This window comes from Mustela erminea, chromosome 14, assembly GCF_009829155.1.
Source record: "Mustela erminea isolate mMusErm1 chromosome 14, mMusErm1.Pri, whole genome shotgun sequence".
Lineage (NCBI taxonomy): Eukaryota > Metazoa > Chordata > Mammalia > Carnivora > Mustelidae > Mustela > Mustela erminea.
The window spans coordinates 56614718-56634894 of record NC_045627.1 but is presented as its reverse complement, the minus strand read 5'-3'; the positions used below and the strand labels follow the sequence as shown (position 1 = coordinate 56634894).

The 20177-nt window shown below is 43.2% G+C and overlaps 1 protein-coding gene across 1 annotated transcript; it reads left to right on the top strand.

Moving 5' to 3' along the window:
* The first annotated feature begins 4970 nt into the window (after positions 1–4970).
* Positions 4971–14144, top strand: ANKRD1 (ankyrin repeat domain 1). The gene is made up of 9 exons (XM_032313286.1): positions 4971–5241; positions 5903–6082; positions 6965–7102; positions 7231–7338; positions 8539–8637; positions 10032–10130; positions 10338–10436; positions 10573–10671; positions 13260–14144. Exons 1-9 carry the CDS (start codon positions 5026–5028, stop codon positions 13368–13370), a joined length of 1149 nt encoding a protein of 382 aa, XP_032169177.1. The 5' UTR covers positions 4971–5025; the 3' UTR covers positions 13371–14144.
* Positions 14145–20177: the final 6033 nt, after the last annotated feature.

Genomic DNA, 20177 nt, shown 5'->3' with positions numbered 1-20177 from the left:
CTGGAAGATTTAAGGTCCTAAGATGTGAGAGGACTTATTCAACCAGACACAGGGCAGGGTGAGGATTAAAAGCCAGGCTCCCTCTTCCCTTATCTCAGCTCTATAAAAAAGTCTGACACATAGTAAGGCCAAATATTGAATAAATAAAGTGTGTGTATGTGTGTGTGTGTGTGTGTGTGTGTGTATTTTCCATAATCATCATAAAGACAGAATCTTTAACAACCAAAATTCAGAAACTGGGGTAAGGATAGCTTGACTGCCTCCTATACCTTCAAGAATATATGTACATTTATTTATATACATAGTCACTTAAATCTAGATCCTGTGTTGGTATTCTCAAAGCTGGGTGGAGATTAGAATCAGCTGGAGAATTTTTTTTAAATGCCAATACCTGGAACTTACAGCAAAGGTTCAGATTTCATTTACTTAGGAGGAAGCTGGAGTATTAGCATCTTTTAAAAGCTTCATAGCCAATTTGAAGATGCACCCAGCCTTGAGAACCACTGCCCTGGGAAAGGTTAATTCACCTCTGACCTGACCTAACTGGGCACAGTACACTTGTGGTTACTTAGGGTTTATAAGAAGTCTATCAGTTTCCAGAACATTCTGGAAGAGACTACCACAAGCCCTTTAACCATCTTCAACTCTTACTAGTACTAAAGCACTCTTTGTTAATTAGCATTAACAATATTACAAATTATTTATCATTGAAAGGAGGATTCAAGATATGTGGTGTGGCTAGAAAAGCATATAACTATACAGTCAGGTGTTACTTAAGTATTAAGCTCTACTGTATGTTAGACATTTTGCTATGCCTGTTAGAGTCCTAGGTCTATAGTGAGTACAAGGACTTTGTCAGATCTCGTGTTGGGCCATACATGGAATGTTCTGTCACCTGATTAGACCAGAAACTTAGTTAAAATTTGCTACTAAGATGTGGTTTCATTGGCCTCAACTGAACCTTTTATGCTGTTTGTTGTATGAGGGCCTAAGATGGGGCCAGTTTCATTGAGTTTGTAGAAGAGCCCGTGTGGCTGTGTTTGCCTATTGGCTGACATGGGTTCATATGTATGGCAAAATTCAGGTTGAGACATGTAAATTACAAGGCACCTGCCATAAGGTGTGGAGGTAAGACCTACCCTCTCACCTACCTCTCCCTCTGGGGGCCACCAATACCTGCAAAAAGAAAGCTTGTGCCCCATTGCTTCCAGGCAGTGTGCATGTGCTTTGATTCCAGAGCCCTGGGCAGAAAAGGACTTGAGTCTTTGAGAGGAGATGACGGCAGATACCACCATCCTGCTCAAATATGTCCCCAGTGTGTTCAGCTTTTCAAATACAGGTTATTCCATTCCTGGTTGGTGGGGGTGGGGAAACAACCCTGAACCTTCTTTGCTTCATTTTATGACCTGCCTTTGGCATTTTCAAGTGTGTAAACTGAGCCATGGCTTGGCCGTAAGGCTACTTGGATTCCTAGTCAGGCAGAGTCAGCCTCTTCTCTGAGCCAAGGGAGGTGAGTAGCTGCTGGCTCCGGGAAGGTTAGGAAGAGGGATGGCAAAATGAGCAATTGTAAGTACAACCGCGGAACAAGGTGTCTTCTGAGTCAGAATCTGGCTACGGTCCTTGGAGTCATTCCTTTTAGTATGGAGGTGGGTGTTCTAAGGACACGGAGTGTTAATAACAATCAAATGTTATGCGCTATAAGATGTCTTTGATTGGAGCAAATAAAGGGGCCTGTTTCGAAAAAACAGCCTAAACATCCACAGATGGGAGAGTGGGTAAATAAGCAATGGTCTGTCCACACGTGGAAATCCATGCTGTTGATTAAGATAACGAAATAGATTGGTCTGTGCTGGTAGAAGACGAGTGCTCAGACACATTATCGGGTGCAAAAAAATCAAGTATCAAATCAACACTTGGTAAGATTGCAAATAAGCAACATTCTGGGTCTTTTTAACAATGACATGCACAGATTACTTACGTACTTAAGAAAATATAATAAGAGAAATATCTTAGTAGAAGTACAGTGAAGTACAAGGTCCCCAAATGTGGAAAGACAAGATTGCCCTTGGAGCGGAGCTGCCGCACAATTCCCGGGGTGGGGTCTGGGCACGTCTTTGGAACTTGGGGTGACAACAGTTAGTGCTGGGGGCTCTGTTCCTCTGCCTCTCACTCTCTCCAGCTGGAAACAGGATGCTAATTCTGGTCCCACCGAAATGCAGACATGCTGTGGAAATTGGGTGAAAGGCTCATGAGGTAACGCCAATAAAACCCAGGAACCATTTCCCTGTTCCCTCTGTCCACAGACGGCTGATGCTGCGTAAAGAATGGTAGAACCACTGAGAAGATTTTTTTCCTCTGAACTCATCTCGGTAAGGCAGGGTTGTACCTAGTGTGAGAGTAAGATCCAGCCAAATATATATGTTTCAGAACTTCCCCCATGAAGTGCTTTTACAGGAGGGAAGTTTTTAAAACAAAACAAAAGAAAAAAACAGAAGAGACAGAACTTCCCTCTAGTTGAGAAGTTCTATTCTCAATTTTGACAAGAATGATTCGAAAATACAATTTTGTCTTCTGCGTTGTCAGGGAGCCAAATGCACCTAGAATCGCTTTTTGAAGCACAGATCCTGTCCTATGTTGTCATGCCTACTGGCCCAACACGGGGACAGGGGCGCGGAGAGGCCTGGCAGGGATTTTGCTGACCTGACAATCATGGCTGACCTGCCTGGTTGGCTCCTTTACTCTCAGTTCAGCCCATTCCACGAACTGTCCTCCCCTCTCACCCTCTGCGAAGTTCCCTTCAAGACTTCCTGGAGGGGCACCTGGGGGGCTCAGTCAGTCAGGGGGAGCTGACTTTTGATTTTGACTTAGGTCTTGATTTTGGGGTTGTGAGATCAAGCTGGGTATAGAGTCTGCTCGAGATTTTGAAAGATTCTCCGTCTTCCTTTCCCTTTGACCCCCCCCTCCCCCGGCCCCAAAAAAAGAAAAGAAAAGAAAGAAAGACTTCCTGGAGCATCCAGTACAGAATCAGTCAGGTTTGAGAGGAAAAACTCAGGGACTAGGGGAAGATTAAAGCTTGATGTGCTGACTTCCACCCACTTCTGCTTGCATTGTTTGAGGTGATCTAAACAATGAGCGCCTTTTATCAGTTTTGGTAGGGGCTTGCCCTTGAAAATCTCCTCTGTGCTCTGTGAGCTTTAGCTTTTGTTGGATGGAATCGAAACTCTTCAACTGAGTATCCACCAACCTGCTGTGTATCTGCAGCAAGTTACTCACTGTTTCTGGGCTGCAACCCCCTGTGTAAAATGAAAGCATGTGGGTCTTGCTTGAACTTTCAGGGCACTGATGGTGGTGGGATTCCATATTCAAGATCCTTAACCTGTGACCCTTCCCCAAAGATGTCTCCTAACCCGATTCTCGGTGTGGGTCAAGCCTGGAACAAAAAGTCCCGAGAAATGGTAGGAAAAGCTAAAATGGCCATTTCTCACTTGGATGGAAAAACCAAGGAAGACCTAAGAGTTGTGTCTGCCTCAAAGAGAACACCAGGAAATTTGTTTAAAGTAAAACCCTTTTTAGGAAAGAACAGTAGGAGACCAGAACAGATAAAGGAGTTATTAGGAGGGTTCTTCTCCGCCAGGGTAGGTAGTCAATGTCTCATTCTGGCGGTTCCAGAAGATGCCCAGGAGCTGATCAGTTTGAGGGAAGAAGAGGATGGCAGCCATGTTGGTGGGGCAGAGTAGTCTTGAGGGGTTACAGATACATAAATTCAACATAACATCCTAAAAGTCCCCTCCATAAATACTCCCTCTCATTCTCCCCTTTGTTTCTCTTACTGAGAAAACGAAGGTTATAAATGGCTTTGAAGGTATAATCCTAGTCTCTTCCTGAACCATAAAAAGACCTAAATATCGGAGCTCCTGGGTGTCTCAATGGGTTAAGCCTCTGCCTTTGGCTCAGGTCATGGTTTTGGGGTCCTGGGATCGACCCCCATATTAGGCTCTCTGCTCAGCGGGGAGCCTGCTTCTCCCTCTCTCTCTCTGCCTGCCTCTCTACTTGTGATCTCTCTTTCTCTGTCAAATAAATAAATAAAATCTTAAAAAAAAAAAAGCCTAAATATTTTTAGATAATTTAACAGCTCAGAATGAGAAACCAGAAACTGGGGTAGTCTTCACCCCTCCCCAGAGCAAAGCCCTCTGCCCCTCTAGCAATGTGTCTCAAACCTCTATGCATCAGAATTTTCTGAGTGCTTTGAAAAATACAGATTCCTAGGACCCACCATAAATGGATTCAGAATGCCCCGGCGTGGGCCCAGGAGATCTGCATTTTTGATAAGCTCGCACAGCTGAGTGTTTTAGCAATAGCCTCTGAGAACCTTGGCTCTATGACCCAAGCAACACCATGCCATTTCTAAATAACTGATCTCCTCTAATCTTGGTGGGGACCATTTGTATCAAAGAGGCCCCAGTAAGTATGTCCTTTTAGATGACAGGAAGCATGTCATGTGCTAATTATGGCCAGTGACACCATAAAATAAAAGTGCATTACTGAATGCTTTCAGTTTCTTATAACGAGGGTAAGGTGGCATGTCATGGGGCCTTTTTAGCCCTAGACATCACTCCAGAGAATTCCAAACTGATATAGACAAGGGTCATTAGGACCCGGATCCTTTCCTCTCAGACTGTTTACCGATAGGAATAGGATGTCCTAAAGCAACACTTCCCCCAAGTGAAGTGTTGATAAGTCTGGTTATCAGCAAGATATTACTGGCAGTATGCTATGCAGGGTATTTACATTTTCTTGATAGGGTTAGTCATATGAAAGCTGGCAAAGAAGGAAAAGGAGCAGCCTGTGGTGCGGCATCAACAGACAGCTGTCCCCTGGCTTCTCGATAAATAGGATGACTTGCATTGCTGAGCGGTGTGGTCACCGCCCAAGGAATGGCCCTCTCACATTTCTTCCTGATTCACACATTCAGGGGGGTTACTTGGCAGCCCCTCCCTCCTCTGCTTCCCAGACACAGAGTCTGGAATGAAAATTCACCTGCCTCTGAGTTGGCCGCGGGTGGGGGCAGGGGTGTTACTTGGGTTCCCAGGTTGGGAGATGACCTCACCCGGCCCTCACTATATAAGGCGACCGGTGTGGAGGGGCTCCACAGGGCTGACACGAGGCACTCGTTCCACAGCAGCAAACACGCAGACGAACCAACCTCGGGCTGACATGATGGTGATGAAAGTGGAAGAGTTGGTACGTAAGACACGTTGTTGTCTCGCCGTGAAAACCAGTGTAGTCTTGGTTTTTATATGAACCCCGAAATGTCCTTCTTCTTCAGGCATAATGCATAGGTACTCTGATGTCATCCACAGAGCAGGGTTGGCCTAAGTGATAAAATAAGTGAAACTGGGAAAACAAATCTGGCCGTCATGAATGTTCTCTGTATTTCCTATTTATTATCTTCTCCTTTGGTTTTCTTAGGAAAGCGTGGATTCACAGGTAGTTATGAGGATGCCTTAGGGAAGAAGTTCTATGGCAAGAATAGATGTCTGGAAACTTACACAACTCAGGGCCAAGAGTCAGTCAAAAGTACCCGAAATGGAAGAATTTTAAATAATCATGGAGGGGTTGTAGTTTTCTTAGGTGAAGTGTGATTAGGTGGATTAAAAGTGCATTTAAATGTATCAGCCTAAATTCAGCCTTGCTTTACCAAGAGAGGAGGACCATCGTCTGATGGCCTTCCTGGTCTCCTGCAGCAGCAGCAGCATGTCCCAGCCTGGGATCTGAGAGCACAGTGCACGGAGGTGGCTATCATCAGGCAGGGAGGACCAGGGCCCCCCTGCAGCATCGTCTCTGGAGAATGATCCCAGGACAGGCCCTGCTACTTCTGACCTACAATTTTCTTTCCTCCTAGGTCACAGGGAAGAAGAATGGCAGTGAGGAGACTGGGGAGTTCCTACCTGAGGATTTCAGAGATGGGCAGTATGAAGCTGCTGTTACTTTAGAGAAGCAAGAGGACCTGAAGACACTTCCAGCCCACTCCCTGAGCCTGGGGGAGCAACAGTGGAAAATTGAGAAAGAGCGAGAGGCGGAGGTAAGGACCCTTCTTGGAATCCACTAGTGTGGGAAGTCAGGGATGGGGTGAGAGAAGGAGGTGCCAGGCAGGAAGGAGAAAAGGGAGGAAACAAAATAAATGCAACCATCCAAAGGTGTTTCTTTGCCAAATTCAAACCCATAAAGAGACAACTTCTATAGGACAGGTTGTAGGAACTAATTCTGTAGCAAGACAATGACTTCTGGATTCTGAATCAATGATTGAAGGTTCTAGGACTACGTTCTGATTTAAAGACTTGGAAAGAGAAACATGACCAGTGAATTTCTGATGTCATACACTGTCTAGTTAATCCAAGGCAAGAGACTTTTTCTCAATCACATGGCTTTGGCTGTGTTCATTATCTGTGCTGACAATCCGTGGTGCCCTGTGAATTTACATTCCTTACTAATTGCAGATAAAACATGCCTTAGTTAGCAGTAGTCTCAGGAAAGCCTGCTTCATGAGCCCTGCTCTGTAGGCTGCCTGAAAGAGACTGGCATTGATATTTCGGAACTTAACCCTTATTGTTGGATTCTTTTGAGTTAAATAAAAAAATTCGGCAGAAACCCAGGGTTTGTTTATGGAAATGATGACTCGATGCTCAGTTACAGACTACATCCTAACTCCAATGAGTCAAAGGCTGATGCTACAGGCAAGGGAAGTGAAGATGAAAATGTAGACGCCCCAAATTCTTGAATAAGAAGTCACTGAGTCAAAGTCCATGATTAGCTTTAAAGGTTGTTGTTGCTTTTCTTGTTTTTTTTGTTTTTTACTGTTTTGCTCCAGCTGTTTCCCCCATACTTATCACAGACCTTGCAGATTTTGTTTAGACACAACCAGAATGCTGGTCACCATGTTTTGAAATATGGATTTCTTTTTTAGCTCAAGAAGAAAAAACTAGAACAAAGATCAAAGCTTGAAAATTTAGAAGACCTTGAAGTCATCATTCAGCTGAAGAAAAGGAAAAAATACAAGAAGACTAAAGTCCCAGCTATAAAGGAACCTGAACCTGAAATCATTGTAAGGATGGTTTGCTTTGCTAGTATTACATGTCTGGCATTAGGCTGCTGGGGAATAAATATCTGTGGAGGGTTTGATCGGATGTCGGAAAGCTCACAGTAACTCCCGCACTTTGCTCTTGGCTTTAGACAGAACCTGTGGATGTGCCGAGGTTCCTGAAGGCTGCCCTGGAGAATAAACTGCCAGTAGTAGAAAAATTCTTGTTGGACAAGAACAATCCAGATGTCTGTGATGAGGTAACTTCTACAAAGCGCTGCAAAATCCAGCTCATTCATTTTGTGCTGTTTCTGCTTAACTTCTGCCTTGCTAACACGGTGCCAACAAGCACTCCACCTGGAACAGTCTCTCCAGCTGTTGTCCCAGATGCCACTAGCATATTAGGGTAGTGCAGTGGTCCAGAACAAAGAGGCTGGATTCGTGCTGAGAATTGCAGCATTTTTTGCACTCTCATATTCTTCCAGCTGACTTTTTAGTTTGTCTTTAGCTTTTCATGTTCTTGGGGTAGACTTTTAATAAGGCAGGACCAACAAGTCCCTTTTAGACAGACATACAATAGCATCATCCTTTAAAAGAAAAAAAAAAAAGATTCTATTTATTAGACAGGGGGAGGGCCTGAGCAGGGAGCATGATGCAGGGTTTGATCCCAGGACCCCGGGATCATGACCTGAACTGAAAGGAGATGCTTAACCGACCGAGCCACCCAGGTGCCCCAATAGCATCATCCTTGATTGGACCTAAACACATCACCACTACTCAGGGACTCTGTGACTTGAGTTCAAGTTCTGGCTCTATCACTAGATGACTATTTGATTTTAGCAGCTACTTTGCATTTCCTAGACCTCTATTTCCTTGTCCGTAAATAGAGGACACTGGAGTGAACCATGGCAACAGTTGTTCTAAGCCAAATAGTCAACCCATTAATATGAAGTCTTTTTACCAGAAGCACTAATCCTTTTTGTATCCTTTCCCCCCCTGAACTGAATGGAGAATCATTTCTGTCTGAAGTTGAACTAAAAATAAGTCCCCCATTCTCTTAAAGAAGAATTGAATACTTTTTGATATTCAACCCAGCAACGGTCCCAGATGGGAGAAAACCTTCTGGTCTGCATGGCAAATTCTACACAAACAATGAAGGCACAAAATTCACGAAAGGGAAATGTCAGCGTTCAGGTAGTTGTGAGTTTGAAGTTCACATCCGTCCATGTAGACCACTGAGCACTTAGAAATGTACCTGCAGGAAACTCCAGCCTCAGTTGCAGGATCCCTGTTCTAGTTCTGAAATTTTAGTGAATTTGACATTTCTAATTCAAAAAGAAGTACTCGAGTTTCTATCAGTGAGGTTGTAGGAGTCCTCAGCTTCCTGCCTCTTAGAAAGGATTTCTGCTCATTTTTATATGCATCGCTATCTCTCTCTTTTTAAATCTCTCTTCTGACAGTATAAACGGACGGCTCTTCACAGAGCGTGCTTAGAAGGACATTTGGCAATTGTGGAGAAGTTAATGGAAGCTGGAGCTCAGATCGAATTCCGTGATATGGTAAATATATTTCTTTGTTTGGAAAGGAGCCAAAATAAGGAATCCATATGAAGCTTGAGAAAACCTACGATGAAAAATGGGGCTGATTGGATTGAAAATTGATCTGAGAAAACCAGGCAAAAGCTCATTTCTCCATACAAAAGGAAGTTGGGAGAGGGGGCTAGGTCATGTGGAAAGTATTTTCCATACATACTGAAGAGGAGACGAGTGTTCCAGGGAAAAGAAGGAAGTGAGAGCCACTGCATGCAATTCAATATCCCCATCAGAGAGTTGGGTCAGTAGCAAGTCAGTAGCATTACTGAGAAGTAATACAGTCAGCACTTGCCTCTCGGTGTCCCTGTCCTTCCATTACACACGACAGTCCGCTCGTGGCCCCTTGGCAGCCAGCGACGTGTCAGAATTCTCTAGCTGTACACCTTGTATGATAGATGCCATCAGTGAGATCAGGGGCTAAACTGCATACGGAATGAACTGCATCCATGGAAAGTAGCTGCTATTCAGACTTCAAGAATTCAACTACTGTGAGTTCTACGAAGACCAGCACACAGCATATTTTATGGACTGAAGATTGGGCTGGGAAAATGCTTTATTTATTTAAATGCAGCTCAATTTGACTTTATAGCAAAGTGGAAGAGGGATATTAAAAAAGTCCAAAGAATTTGAACAAAATTGAACCCTGAAGACAAACACATAGGAAAGCAAAAAAAAAAAAAAAAGTTTTGCATGAAAAGACACTAACATTCATGAATGCATGATTTGGAAGGCCAGGAACATGTCAGAGAGGGGAAGAGGGCATCTTCCAAGAGTCAGGGCAGTGTGTGATGACCTTGAGTGGGGACACTTGAGGGACACTGGTTGTGTTGGCATAAACGACAGCACAGAACCAACAAGAGATGAGGAAAAAAGCACGGGACACAGAAAGAGGGGGCAGATCCAGATTAAAATCTCTTGGAAAGGAGTACTTTTATTCTGCCAGAATTTTAAAATGCGTTTCTCTAGAACTTCTGAGTATATTTGGCAAAAGTGGCTAAAAGTTCCAGGCAGATGTGGGTTTGGATATCTATTCTGATACTTACTAGCTGTTCTTCCTTGGGCAAGAAACTTGACTATTTTGGAGACTTGTTTTTCTCATCTGCCAAACGAGCGCAGTCACACTTACCTCATAGCGTTGCTGGGAGGACCAGTCCATCGAAAGTGCACAACACCTTGTCGGCATGCTGAAATTCTCAATAAACTGTAGTTCTCAGTCATTGTAGTCGTAATCCATAGGGGGACAGCCTACTGCTACCATGGATGCTTCAGCCAGTCTGGTGTTCCCGGGTCTCAGAAACCAAGTATTAACTCCTCGGACCAGTTCTTTACATTAACTCATGTCTTTTTGCCTTCTGGTATAGCTTGAATCTACAGCCCTCCACTGGGCAAGCCGTGGAGGAAACCTCGATGTCTTAAAATTGCTACTGAATAAAGGAGCAAAAATCAGTGCTCGGGATAAGGTATTTATTTCCCCCCCTCCCCCACTCCTGGGCCCCTCTCCCCTCCCCCCTCCTCTCCCAAAGCCACCTCACCGTTTGGGTCAGCAGGAAGCTTATGCTGTGAGGGGCACCATAGTGGCCACTTGTCCCCCTTGCACATGCCTTAGGGGTCTGGGACAACCTCTGTCCCTGAGCCCCGCAAATCAGTCGCATTCTTTAATTTCCCAGTTGCTCAGCACAGCGCTGCACGTAGCCGTGAGGACTGGCCACTACGAGTGCGCAGAGCATCTCATCGCCTGTGAGGCTGACCTCAACGCCAAAGACCGAGTGAGTCCCTGGGCCAAGTTCCACCTCCAGCAGCTCCAGCCTCACTTATCTGGAATCACTCCCCAAGCCTGGGCTCTTGTGGGACCCACTTCCTGGCCTCAGGCCCCACTTTAGCCTGTGGTCTCTGCTTCTCTAGGAAGGAGATACCCCTCTGCATGATGCTGTGAGGCTGAACCGTTACAAAATGATCAGACTCCTGATTATGTATGGGGCCGACCTCAACATCAAGAATTGTGTAAGTACCCGAAATAAGCAGCCCCGCTTGTGGGCTTTCTGATGCACGAAAGCATCTCTGCTCTACTTGAAAACGGCCCCATGGTGGTAGGATTTCAGGGTTTAGGGGGTGGTCTTGTGATGCTTTAAATGCCCCTGTCTATTCCCCTAATGACATTGCTAGTCCTTGGCAAGGACTTGGGTCACCTGGTCAGAGATGGGTGGAGCCATCATAACACAATCACAGTGTCCGGTGATTCTTTTCTTTTAAGATTTCCTCTTGAAAATATGAGACGGTCAAATTGCTCACCTTCACAAACCTAAGCACTGTCTTCCCTGGACACCCGTGGCTGAGCAAGGCCTGGGGTTGTTAGGAATAAAGACAGGCGCCATTCCTGAAAGGATTAAATTCCACAGCAGTCAATGGGGCCAAGAGCCAATGAACTGAAATTAATCAATATCGAATCCGAGTAATTCTGAGTAGTCCTCCCCTCCTTACAACAGCAGGACATGCTACCACTTTCTTCCAGGGTTAGCCATGCTTTTGCCTATATTTTTTGAGATAAGTTCTATCCATTCTCCACTGTGGTTTATCTGCATATCCCTCAAAATAATTTCCTATATTTAGGCCCTGAAAATGCTCATATAAGTCCCTTCTACAAGTACGTGTTAATTTAGCTTCATCTGCAAGCCAGGGAAGAGAGCCAACTTTTCCTCATGGTCCCAATTCCCAGACAAACATCATCTAATATAAGCTTTAAAAATATCACTGGGAGGAATGGATAGAAATTACCAAAGAAATAATTGGAAAGATTTGGTAGAGAATCACTTCACAAAGAAGGAAAACCCCAGTCATCTTCTATTGTGAATAATTTCCTCCCCTTATTGTGTTACTATGAGACTGAGAGGAATATTTTATCATAAAAAAAAAGCACCTCAAAACTGTCTTGGTGTTAGGAACAAAGGATAGAAGCATTAAACAGAGGCTGCTTGGATGGGAAAGTGTTAATAGTAGGATCCCCTCATCCTTCATATTGGGATTGGTCTTATCTAATAATTTAAATAAATTAGCGGGAAAAAAGTAGATTTAATGAAATCTCCCAAACTGCAGAAACTATGACAATTATTTTTAGGCAGTAAGACATTGCCAGCCCAGAGAACTAGCCTACAGATTTGGGGGAGACAGTGTAAGTAGCCAGAAAATCAGGAGATAAATTCTAATAGAGATGAGGTAAAGGAATTCATGGAAGAATAGCCCAAAATATACCAATGGGGCTCATGGCTTTGAATTATCAGTTAGAGTCCAACATAAGGGTCCTAGAACTATTAATGTCATTGATCCAATGGCTGGATATTCCCCAAAAGACCACAAAGCCACTGGACACCATCTTGAGGGGGACTGGAAGCATCACACAGTACATTATTCTGTTGTCCAAAGCTCTGTCACCATGTGTACCGATGAGTGTTGCTCAAGGAACATGCTACAGAGGTGGGGAGTTCCAAAATGAGGGTTACAGGGCCACTACTTCAAATAAGCACAGGGGCCAGGCAGATCACCTAAATTACATAAATGTTGGCTGCAGGGGGTCTGTGCACATAACTTTTAAAGGTGGTGGCTCCTCCCCACCCCAGTCCATTGTTGCTCTGTGAAGTCCTAGGTATCATGCTGGACAACTCTTCTGATTTTCTCAGAGAGTTCACGGATTCAGTTGGGAAATCCCCTAATTCCCGACTGTTGCCAATTAATTCCAACTTTTAAGAAATCTGAGTTCTGTCTGGGCCCAAACAAAAGAGGTCTCTAGACTGATTTGCATCTTAAAGCTGCCAGTTCACAGTCTCTGAGTTAAAGAGACTTCCAAAAGAACAGGGGTGGGAAATTTTAAGACTTCTCATATATTTAAAGACAAGAATTGAGAGGTGACATGGTATGCATTTTCGTAATTGTCTGGAGACCTACGCATAAGTGGAAAAGCATTTTGGTCTCAAAAATTATTTACACATTGTTGATGTCCCCCCAAGAAAAAGGAAATTTCCCAGGAGATCCCAGTTGAAAACTAGCCCTCTCGGAGCAGTAATAGTTCTGCACAGCACCTGAGGACTTTGCCAAGGTGTCCAAATAGCTCGTTTACCATCATGTTTTATCAGGAATCATTTTCCAAATTGATAGGAACTGGTTCTTGACCACTTTCTCCCCAGGCCTCTTCTACAGGATACTGGATATATAGAGAGGCATTTTTTAAATTTCAAAGTGACTTGGAATGCTCTTCCCATTTACTGTCTAGGAACTGGGGATTGAATTTTTTTTTTTTTTTTAAATACCTGGGGCAGTCCCACAGGGCAGGGGAAAAAAAAAATCAACAACAAAACCCCCAAACATTGCTCATCTGAAATGCCATAAAGCATTCCTGTGAGAAACACTGAAGGGCTGATTTGAATATAAACTGCAAACCACTCATAGTGGAAAGCATAAAACAGATCAACAACATAGACCCATCCATTACCTCATTAAACACACACACACACACACACACACACACACACACAGAGGATGTGTAGAATTTATAGATGCCTTCCATCTGAAAGTCACATTTCCTCCTGCACTTTGATTAGGCTGGGAAGACCCCAATGGATCTGGTCCTGCACTGGCAGAATGGAACCAAAGCGATATTTGACAGCCTGAAGGAGAACTCCTACAAAACCTCTCGCATAGCCTCCTTCTGAGGGAAATGGCGCCGCTTGCATCCCGTTGTTCTTCACCGGCATTTGGAAGGCAAGGCCCCAAGGAAGAGCAACGAGTCCTAACACCCAGCTCCTATCCACCTGTTGTACAGCTGCACCCAGTGAAGTCTGGAGAAAGCACAGGCATATAGTTAGGGGAATTTCCCTTAGTGAATCTCACTCTATTTATTTTAATTTATTTCCATTTATTTATTTATTTATTTACTGTGATGCCACTGGAAATTCTGATCCTTCACAATGACCCACTTGGTGAGCAAATCTTCATTTGTATATAACACTTCAGAGCCTCCCCGTAGATTTGCTCTTAAACCATGTTAACGAGCAATGCTGCTCATGCCTAATCATGTGCACCTCATTGGTGGACGATATTTCAAGGTGTTTTTTTTTTTAAAGGACAAGGGTGATTATTACAGCCTTCTTTTCTCCTGAATTTTTAATACTGAAGTTTGGGGCAGTGGGAGGCATGTAGAGACAGGAGGAGAAACTGTAGAATGAGAGGGATTCTGTGAGGAGGACGGTAAAGCCAAGCCGTCAGACGCCCGGGCCTGGTATTCCTTACCAAGTCACATGTTGTCCCAAGGTGAAGAGAATGTCGTGAGTGTAAATGGCATGTTCGTGGCAGGTGCAGGCCACTGGGCCATGATGAAATGAATTTGCTGAAAAAAAGATGAAAGTGACCGTAAAGTGTAAATGTGTAAATGTATATTATGTTGTATGTCTATTTTATATTCATAATAAAAGCAAATTCTAAACCTCTTTCTAAGTGCTTCTATAAGTATGGTGGGAAAGAGCCATGTGAAAAAGGCCATTTAGATGGAGTTTTTTGTCTTCCAAGTTTTGGGGATTGGAAATGTCCTGTAAAATAGTACCTCTCAACAGTATTGACCATGTATGCAGACCACCTGAGGATCTTGCTAAAATGAAGTTTCTGATCCCTCCCATTCGTTGCAGGGGTGGGGGGTGGGGAGAGGCAGACTGCATTTCTGAGAAGCTCCCTGATGATGCAGAGGTGGTGATACACCAAATGCACACTTTGAGCAACAAGGCTGGGAAAACCATCACCAAGATAGAGGAGTTCAAGTTCTTTTGGCCCCAGTGGTGGGGAGAAAGAGACCCCTGGTGGGAAGAATGATTACTGCACCTTAAACAAATGATCGTTGACATTCCCATCAGCGCTAATCAGAGGCTTAACGATTATTGTGGACACCGGCTGTGTGTCAGAGGCTGCCCACGAGAAAATACACCTGGTTAATGATTTCTGACCTCCAAGGGGAGCCATTTTGTTGCCAGGTGCTAGGCCAGGTGCTAAGACCTGTGATGAGAAAACCAGATTGTCCCTGCCCTGCTTTCCGGGAACAGATGAATATTAAAGAAATAATGTCCGAAATTAATACATAGTAATGATCTGTGGTAAATCCAATGAAGGGAAAAAAACAAGAGTGCTGTGAGTCTCAGACGCAAAAGCACACCCATTTGAAGGGGAGAGACAAGGTGGGGAATTCTACAAAGACTTCACTGAGATGCTAACTTTTGGGGGCAGTCTGAAGGATGAGCTGGAGTTATTCCAGACAGCAGAGAGGCCACCAGAAAGGGCACGATCATGGGGAAAGTCTGGCACTTTAGGAAATGTATGAAGGCCAATATAAAACAGTAGCACTGGGGTCCCTAGCTCCAAAACTCTCTCCGGGTGGAAGAACACACACAGCCTTTTGGCTATGCCTCTAACACTGAAAGCGTGCGCAGGCATGGTCCCTAAGCAGAAGGTGTTCTAGTCAGCTGCTCCCGGACATCTAAGTTGTGAGGATGGTTTGAGATACCTTTGAGCCTTTTGTATCTAGTCTCCTAACCTCCCAAGGGCATCAGGAACTTCAGTCCCTCCATTGTCTCCCTCCTGCTAGGGTCCTGGGTCTAACCAGTCAAGTCCTTAAGGCTTGGGTCCTCCACTTCCTCACACAAATCACATTTTCCTTGCTGGTATTGGTGTCTCACACAGCATAACTTGGCAGGTTATTAAGTGACCGAGCTCTCTCTTTATGATGGCTTCCTCACACCCCCCTCCCCGCAACAGCTGGGAGGGTACAAAAAACACTTCTGAGTCACCACATGAGATTTCCACCAGCACAAAGGTAAAGGGCGAAGGTACCCCATGAAAGGTACCCCATGAAAGACAACATGGGGTAAGTCCCATTTGAATAAGGCCAACTCCGTCACCTCTGCTAATGGAGAAGATAAACACTTCAGGCAAAGCTTTCACCTGTCTCACAGGTGGTCAACTTTAAAGCTCTTTGTCTTGCCACCTGAGCCAGCTCTTTGCCCACCATCTGTCTCTCATCTTGGCTCTTCCTCAGTAAAGAGAACGTCCCATTGACCAACAGATGCCTGGTGGTTTTTCTTGCTTCTCTTTTCCTCACTCCTTTATCCCCATCAACCTTCAAGTCTTCTTACCAAGTATCCTCTCTAAGTGGCTCTGCAGTCTGTCCACTTCTCGCATCCCAGGGGCCACTGCTCTAGCTCAGATGGCCACAATGTCCTCCGTTACTCAAATGACCCTTGCCGGGCTCCTGGCCTTGGGCTCTTTTCCCGCCAGTCTGTTAAGTTGCAGGATTTTTTTTTATTTATTTTTTTTTTTATTAAACATATAATGTGTTATTACAGAGTGATTTTTCTAAACTGCAAATCTGGTCAAGCCATTCACCTCTTTAAAATTCTTCAGTGGCAGGGTGCCTGGCTGGCTTAGTGGGTTAAAGCCTCTGCCTTCAGCTCAGGTCATGGTCCCAGGGTCCTGGGATGGAGCCTCACATAGGGCTCTCTGCTCAGCGGGGAGCCTGCTTCCTCTTTTCTCTCTCTGCCTGTCTCTCTGCCTACTTGTGATCTCTGTCTGTCAAATAAATAAATAAATACAATCTTAAAAAAATAAAAATAAAAAAAATTCTTCAGTGGCTTCCCATTGCCCTCAGGATGAAATGAAAACTCAACATTTTTCAAAAATCCTTGAAATCTGACTGCCTTTAACTCTCTATTCTCATCTGTTTCTTATCACTCTCTTCACTAAACTGAATTTCAACTCTGTGTACTTTTCAGTTCCTTAAAAAATCCAGGTATTCTTATGTTTCAGTTTATAATGGACCATTTAGTCCTATTATTGTTTGTTTAAGTTGTTTCCATTTTCCTGTTATTCTAGACATTGTTGCAGTGAATATCCTTATCCACTACCCTTCATACCTAACCAGCTATTTCTGAAGAAACACATTCACAGAAGACTTTGTAAGATTAGTATCAAATTAATCCCCTTCCATTATGTTATTGATTTTCCCCCAAATTATGAGAATTCTCATCTTATAAATCTTTTCTCTTCCAACCTGATCAGCGAAAGATACATTTGTGGTGAATTTTCCTAATTACTGAGAAAGCTCACCATCTTTGTTTATGGAGCATTTTTTGGATCCATCTTTATTGCCTAGTTTCTATTATGTCAGGTTCCTTGGAAGCAGAACCTGAAATGAGGATTCTTGTGTTAGTGATTTATTGAGTGCGCTCTATAAGGCGATGAGGAAAACAGGACAGGGCAGAAGAAACAGGCAAAGATGTGCTTTCAGGAAGAGTCTCTCCTCAGCCTTATCCCAGCTCTGGAGTATCAGTCACGCTGTGGAGGCCAGAAGGCCGGGTGATAATGTCCTGCATCAGGCACAAGCCACAGGCCGAACTGGGTTGGGGGTAGGGGTGGGGAGGTAAAGCTTCCCAGGCCTCTTTGGGTAAGGTGAGTTCCATCAGCCCAGGGCAGTGCTCTGGGGAGAGTGAAGAGAAACCATGAGTGCTCAAATTTGAATCAGCTGGAGAGAGGGTACACCAGCCTGGTGAAAGGGATTTGGTGGGCACTAACAGCATTTATCAAATTGCATGTTTTTATTTGTTTTTTAGATCGGTGGTGGGGGGGGAACAAAGTGAGGAAAGAATCTCAAGCAGGCTCCACGTCCAGTGTGGAGCCTGACGAGGGGCTCAAGCTCACCACCTTGAGATCACGACCTGAGCCAAAATCAAGAGTGGAACACCCAACTGACTGAGCCCTCAAATTGCACCCCTCAAATTGCATATGTTTTTTAAAAATAATTTTTTAAAGCTTTTACTAAGGATGCTAAACTCCTCTGCTCTGTAAGATGCCTCATTAATCTATTTTTTTAGTTGTACTTTTCTAACAGAACATTAGTTTTATAGAGGCAAGTTAATTTTCATGTTTTCTGGCTTTGATGACCATATTTAGGTTTTTTCCAACCCAAGGTTATTTTAGACAAAAAATGTACCTACCTTTTCTTTAGTATTTTACAAACTTTAAAAAAAATTTAATTCTTTAATCCATTTGAATTTAGTGTGGTGTACATTGGGTAGAAGATAAGGATTAGACTTTTTTTTTTCCTAAATGATAGAACAATAGCTAATGCTTAGTAGGTATGTTCTGTAGGACTGGTCCTTCTTTGAACCTCCTACAAATATGAATCTGCTTAACCCTTGCAGTAGTGCCATAGGTAGGGAGAAAAGAAGAAAGTGAGTCACGGAGTGATTATGAAATTTGCACAAGGTCACAGGTACGGAGTACTGGCAGGTTCAGATTTTAATATGCAGAGTCTTTAGTCTTTCCACTTAACTTTGTTTGCTGTACTGCCTTTCCTGCATAGCTAACCAGTTATTCCAACATCACGGCATTGAGAAATCCATACTTCCTGTAAATGGAGTTGTTCTGGACTCCAAAGTCTTTCACTCATCTCTGAATTTCTGAATTTCCCAGTTACACAGTTTTAGTTCCCAGAGTCCTGTTGTACTCTGTAATACTGGGTGTACAAGTCCCTTCCACTGGTGTTTATTGCTTGAAGACTGTATTTATTTATTTGAGAGAGCAGAGAGAGAGACAGAGGGCATGAATAGTGAGGAGGGGCAGAGGGAAAGGGAGACGCAGACTCCCCATTGCACAGAGAGTCCAGATGGGGGCTTGATCCCAGGACCCTGCGATCACAATCTGAGCCAAAGGCAGATGGTTAACTGCCTGAGCCACTCAGGTTCCCCCCTCCCATTATTTTTCTATGAATTTTTGTAGGTATTCTATTTATTCTTTCAAATCCCAACATATATACAAGGAAACCAACATATGCGGATGGTTTTAAATTTTGTTAAATTTATAATTTGGGGGAAAATTTGATGAACAATGTCTCTCATCCAAAAAAAAAAAAAAAAAACCCAAAAAACCAGAGTGTCTTCCAGTCGTCTTTAATTTCCCTATTAAAAAATTTTCTTCATAGAGGACCTATGTGTTTCTTAATTTATATTTTTGGAATAGTACCACCTTTTAAAATGACACTGAAAAAAAAGTGACATTTTATAGCAACTTACTATTAACCAAACGATTACCTTTTGTGTCTTTAGCTTTTAACGGACCATCTTGCCGAACTTTTCTTTAAGGTACTGACATTTTGTTGCAGGAAGTCAGTAATGCATCATGTTTTAACAAAGATAAATATTAGAAGGAAACCTGCCTGCCACTCTCCACTGAGGACCAGCCATAATGCCCACCTATTCTGAACAGGATAAGCATCTGTTCATAAACTGGAAGAAGGCACATCTGCAAATATGTAGCAAAGGTACATAAACGAAGGAGCACCTGTATTTCTAAGCTTTTCCCAGTTGCTTCCTTTTTGAAGAGGCCAGACTCATCTGCAGTAACTTTACTTCCTAATGTAAGAGGCCCTCGCTATTATATCCGCTGCAAGTGAGGCAAATATACATGTAATATAACCAGTTGATTGAAACAGTAGAACAAAGTGGGACCTCAAAAAAAGATGACCATATGCCCCCTTAAGTATTTTGAGTTTAAAATCTATAAATGCACACTCCTGTGCCAATCTGTAAGGATCACATCTGTTTTTGGGATTATGGACCCCTCTGATGGGACCTGATGGGACACCTACGGTTGTCTTTGATTTCCTGTCTCTTTAAAGAAGAAAAACAACTTAAGACTTGAGTGAAGCAATCCAAGTGTGGAATTTTTACTGGATCCCCCCAAATCTTAGTTGTCCTGTTCACACCTATTGTGACAGGTTTTTTTTTTTTAAATGGCTCATCTTTTCAAGCCTTTCAAAAGCATAAACTTGGATTTCCTGGGAATTCCTTTTTTGTGCTTCATAGTGCAACAGTTTTCATAATATTTAGTTAATATATATATAACTTTACAATGCTAACCACAATGGCATCAACAGACTGGTGAACAAACATACATTAACCATTGGTGAATCCAAGTGGGGTGAGGGCAGAAGCAAGCCGGCACTTGAGGGAGTGGTGGACTCCTGTGTGGGCCTGGCAGCAACGGTGGCATCAGCATCATTTTACGGAGGGAATGGGGTTGGCTAATCCATCAAACTGCTCAAGTAGAAGTCAGACAGGAATGCTTTTAGAGCCACCATGTTCAATACATACAGTATATAAACATATGTGTGTATATATGTGATATATTCTATTTGTAAACGTTTGCCATGGGTTTTTATCATTTTTAAGACCAGGAGTGGATTTTAAGTTTTATCAAATGTCTTATCCATTAAAATGATTCTGATTTTTCTAATTTGATTGATAAATAAATATGATAAAGTACAGTACATTAAAAATAACTGAAATATCCTTACAATCCTAGAATAAATCTCATTTGTCAGGCATACTGTTTTAATGGTCTCACTTTACCAATATTTTACCTAAGCATCTGTATCCATAAGTGAGACTGATATACAGCTCTTTTAAAAAATTATCTTTTCT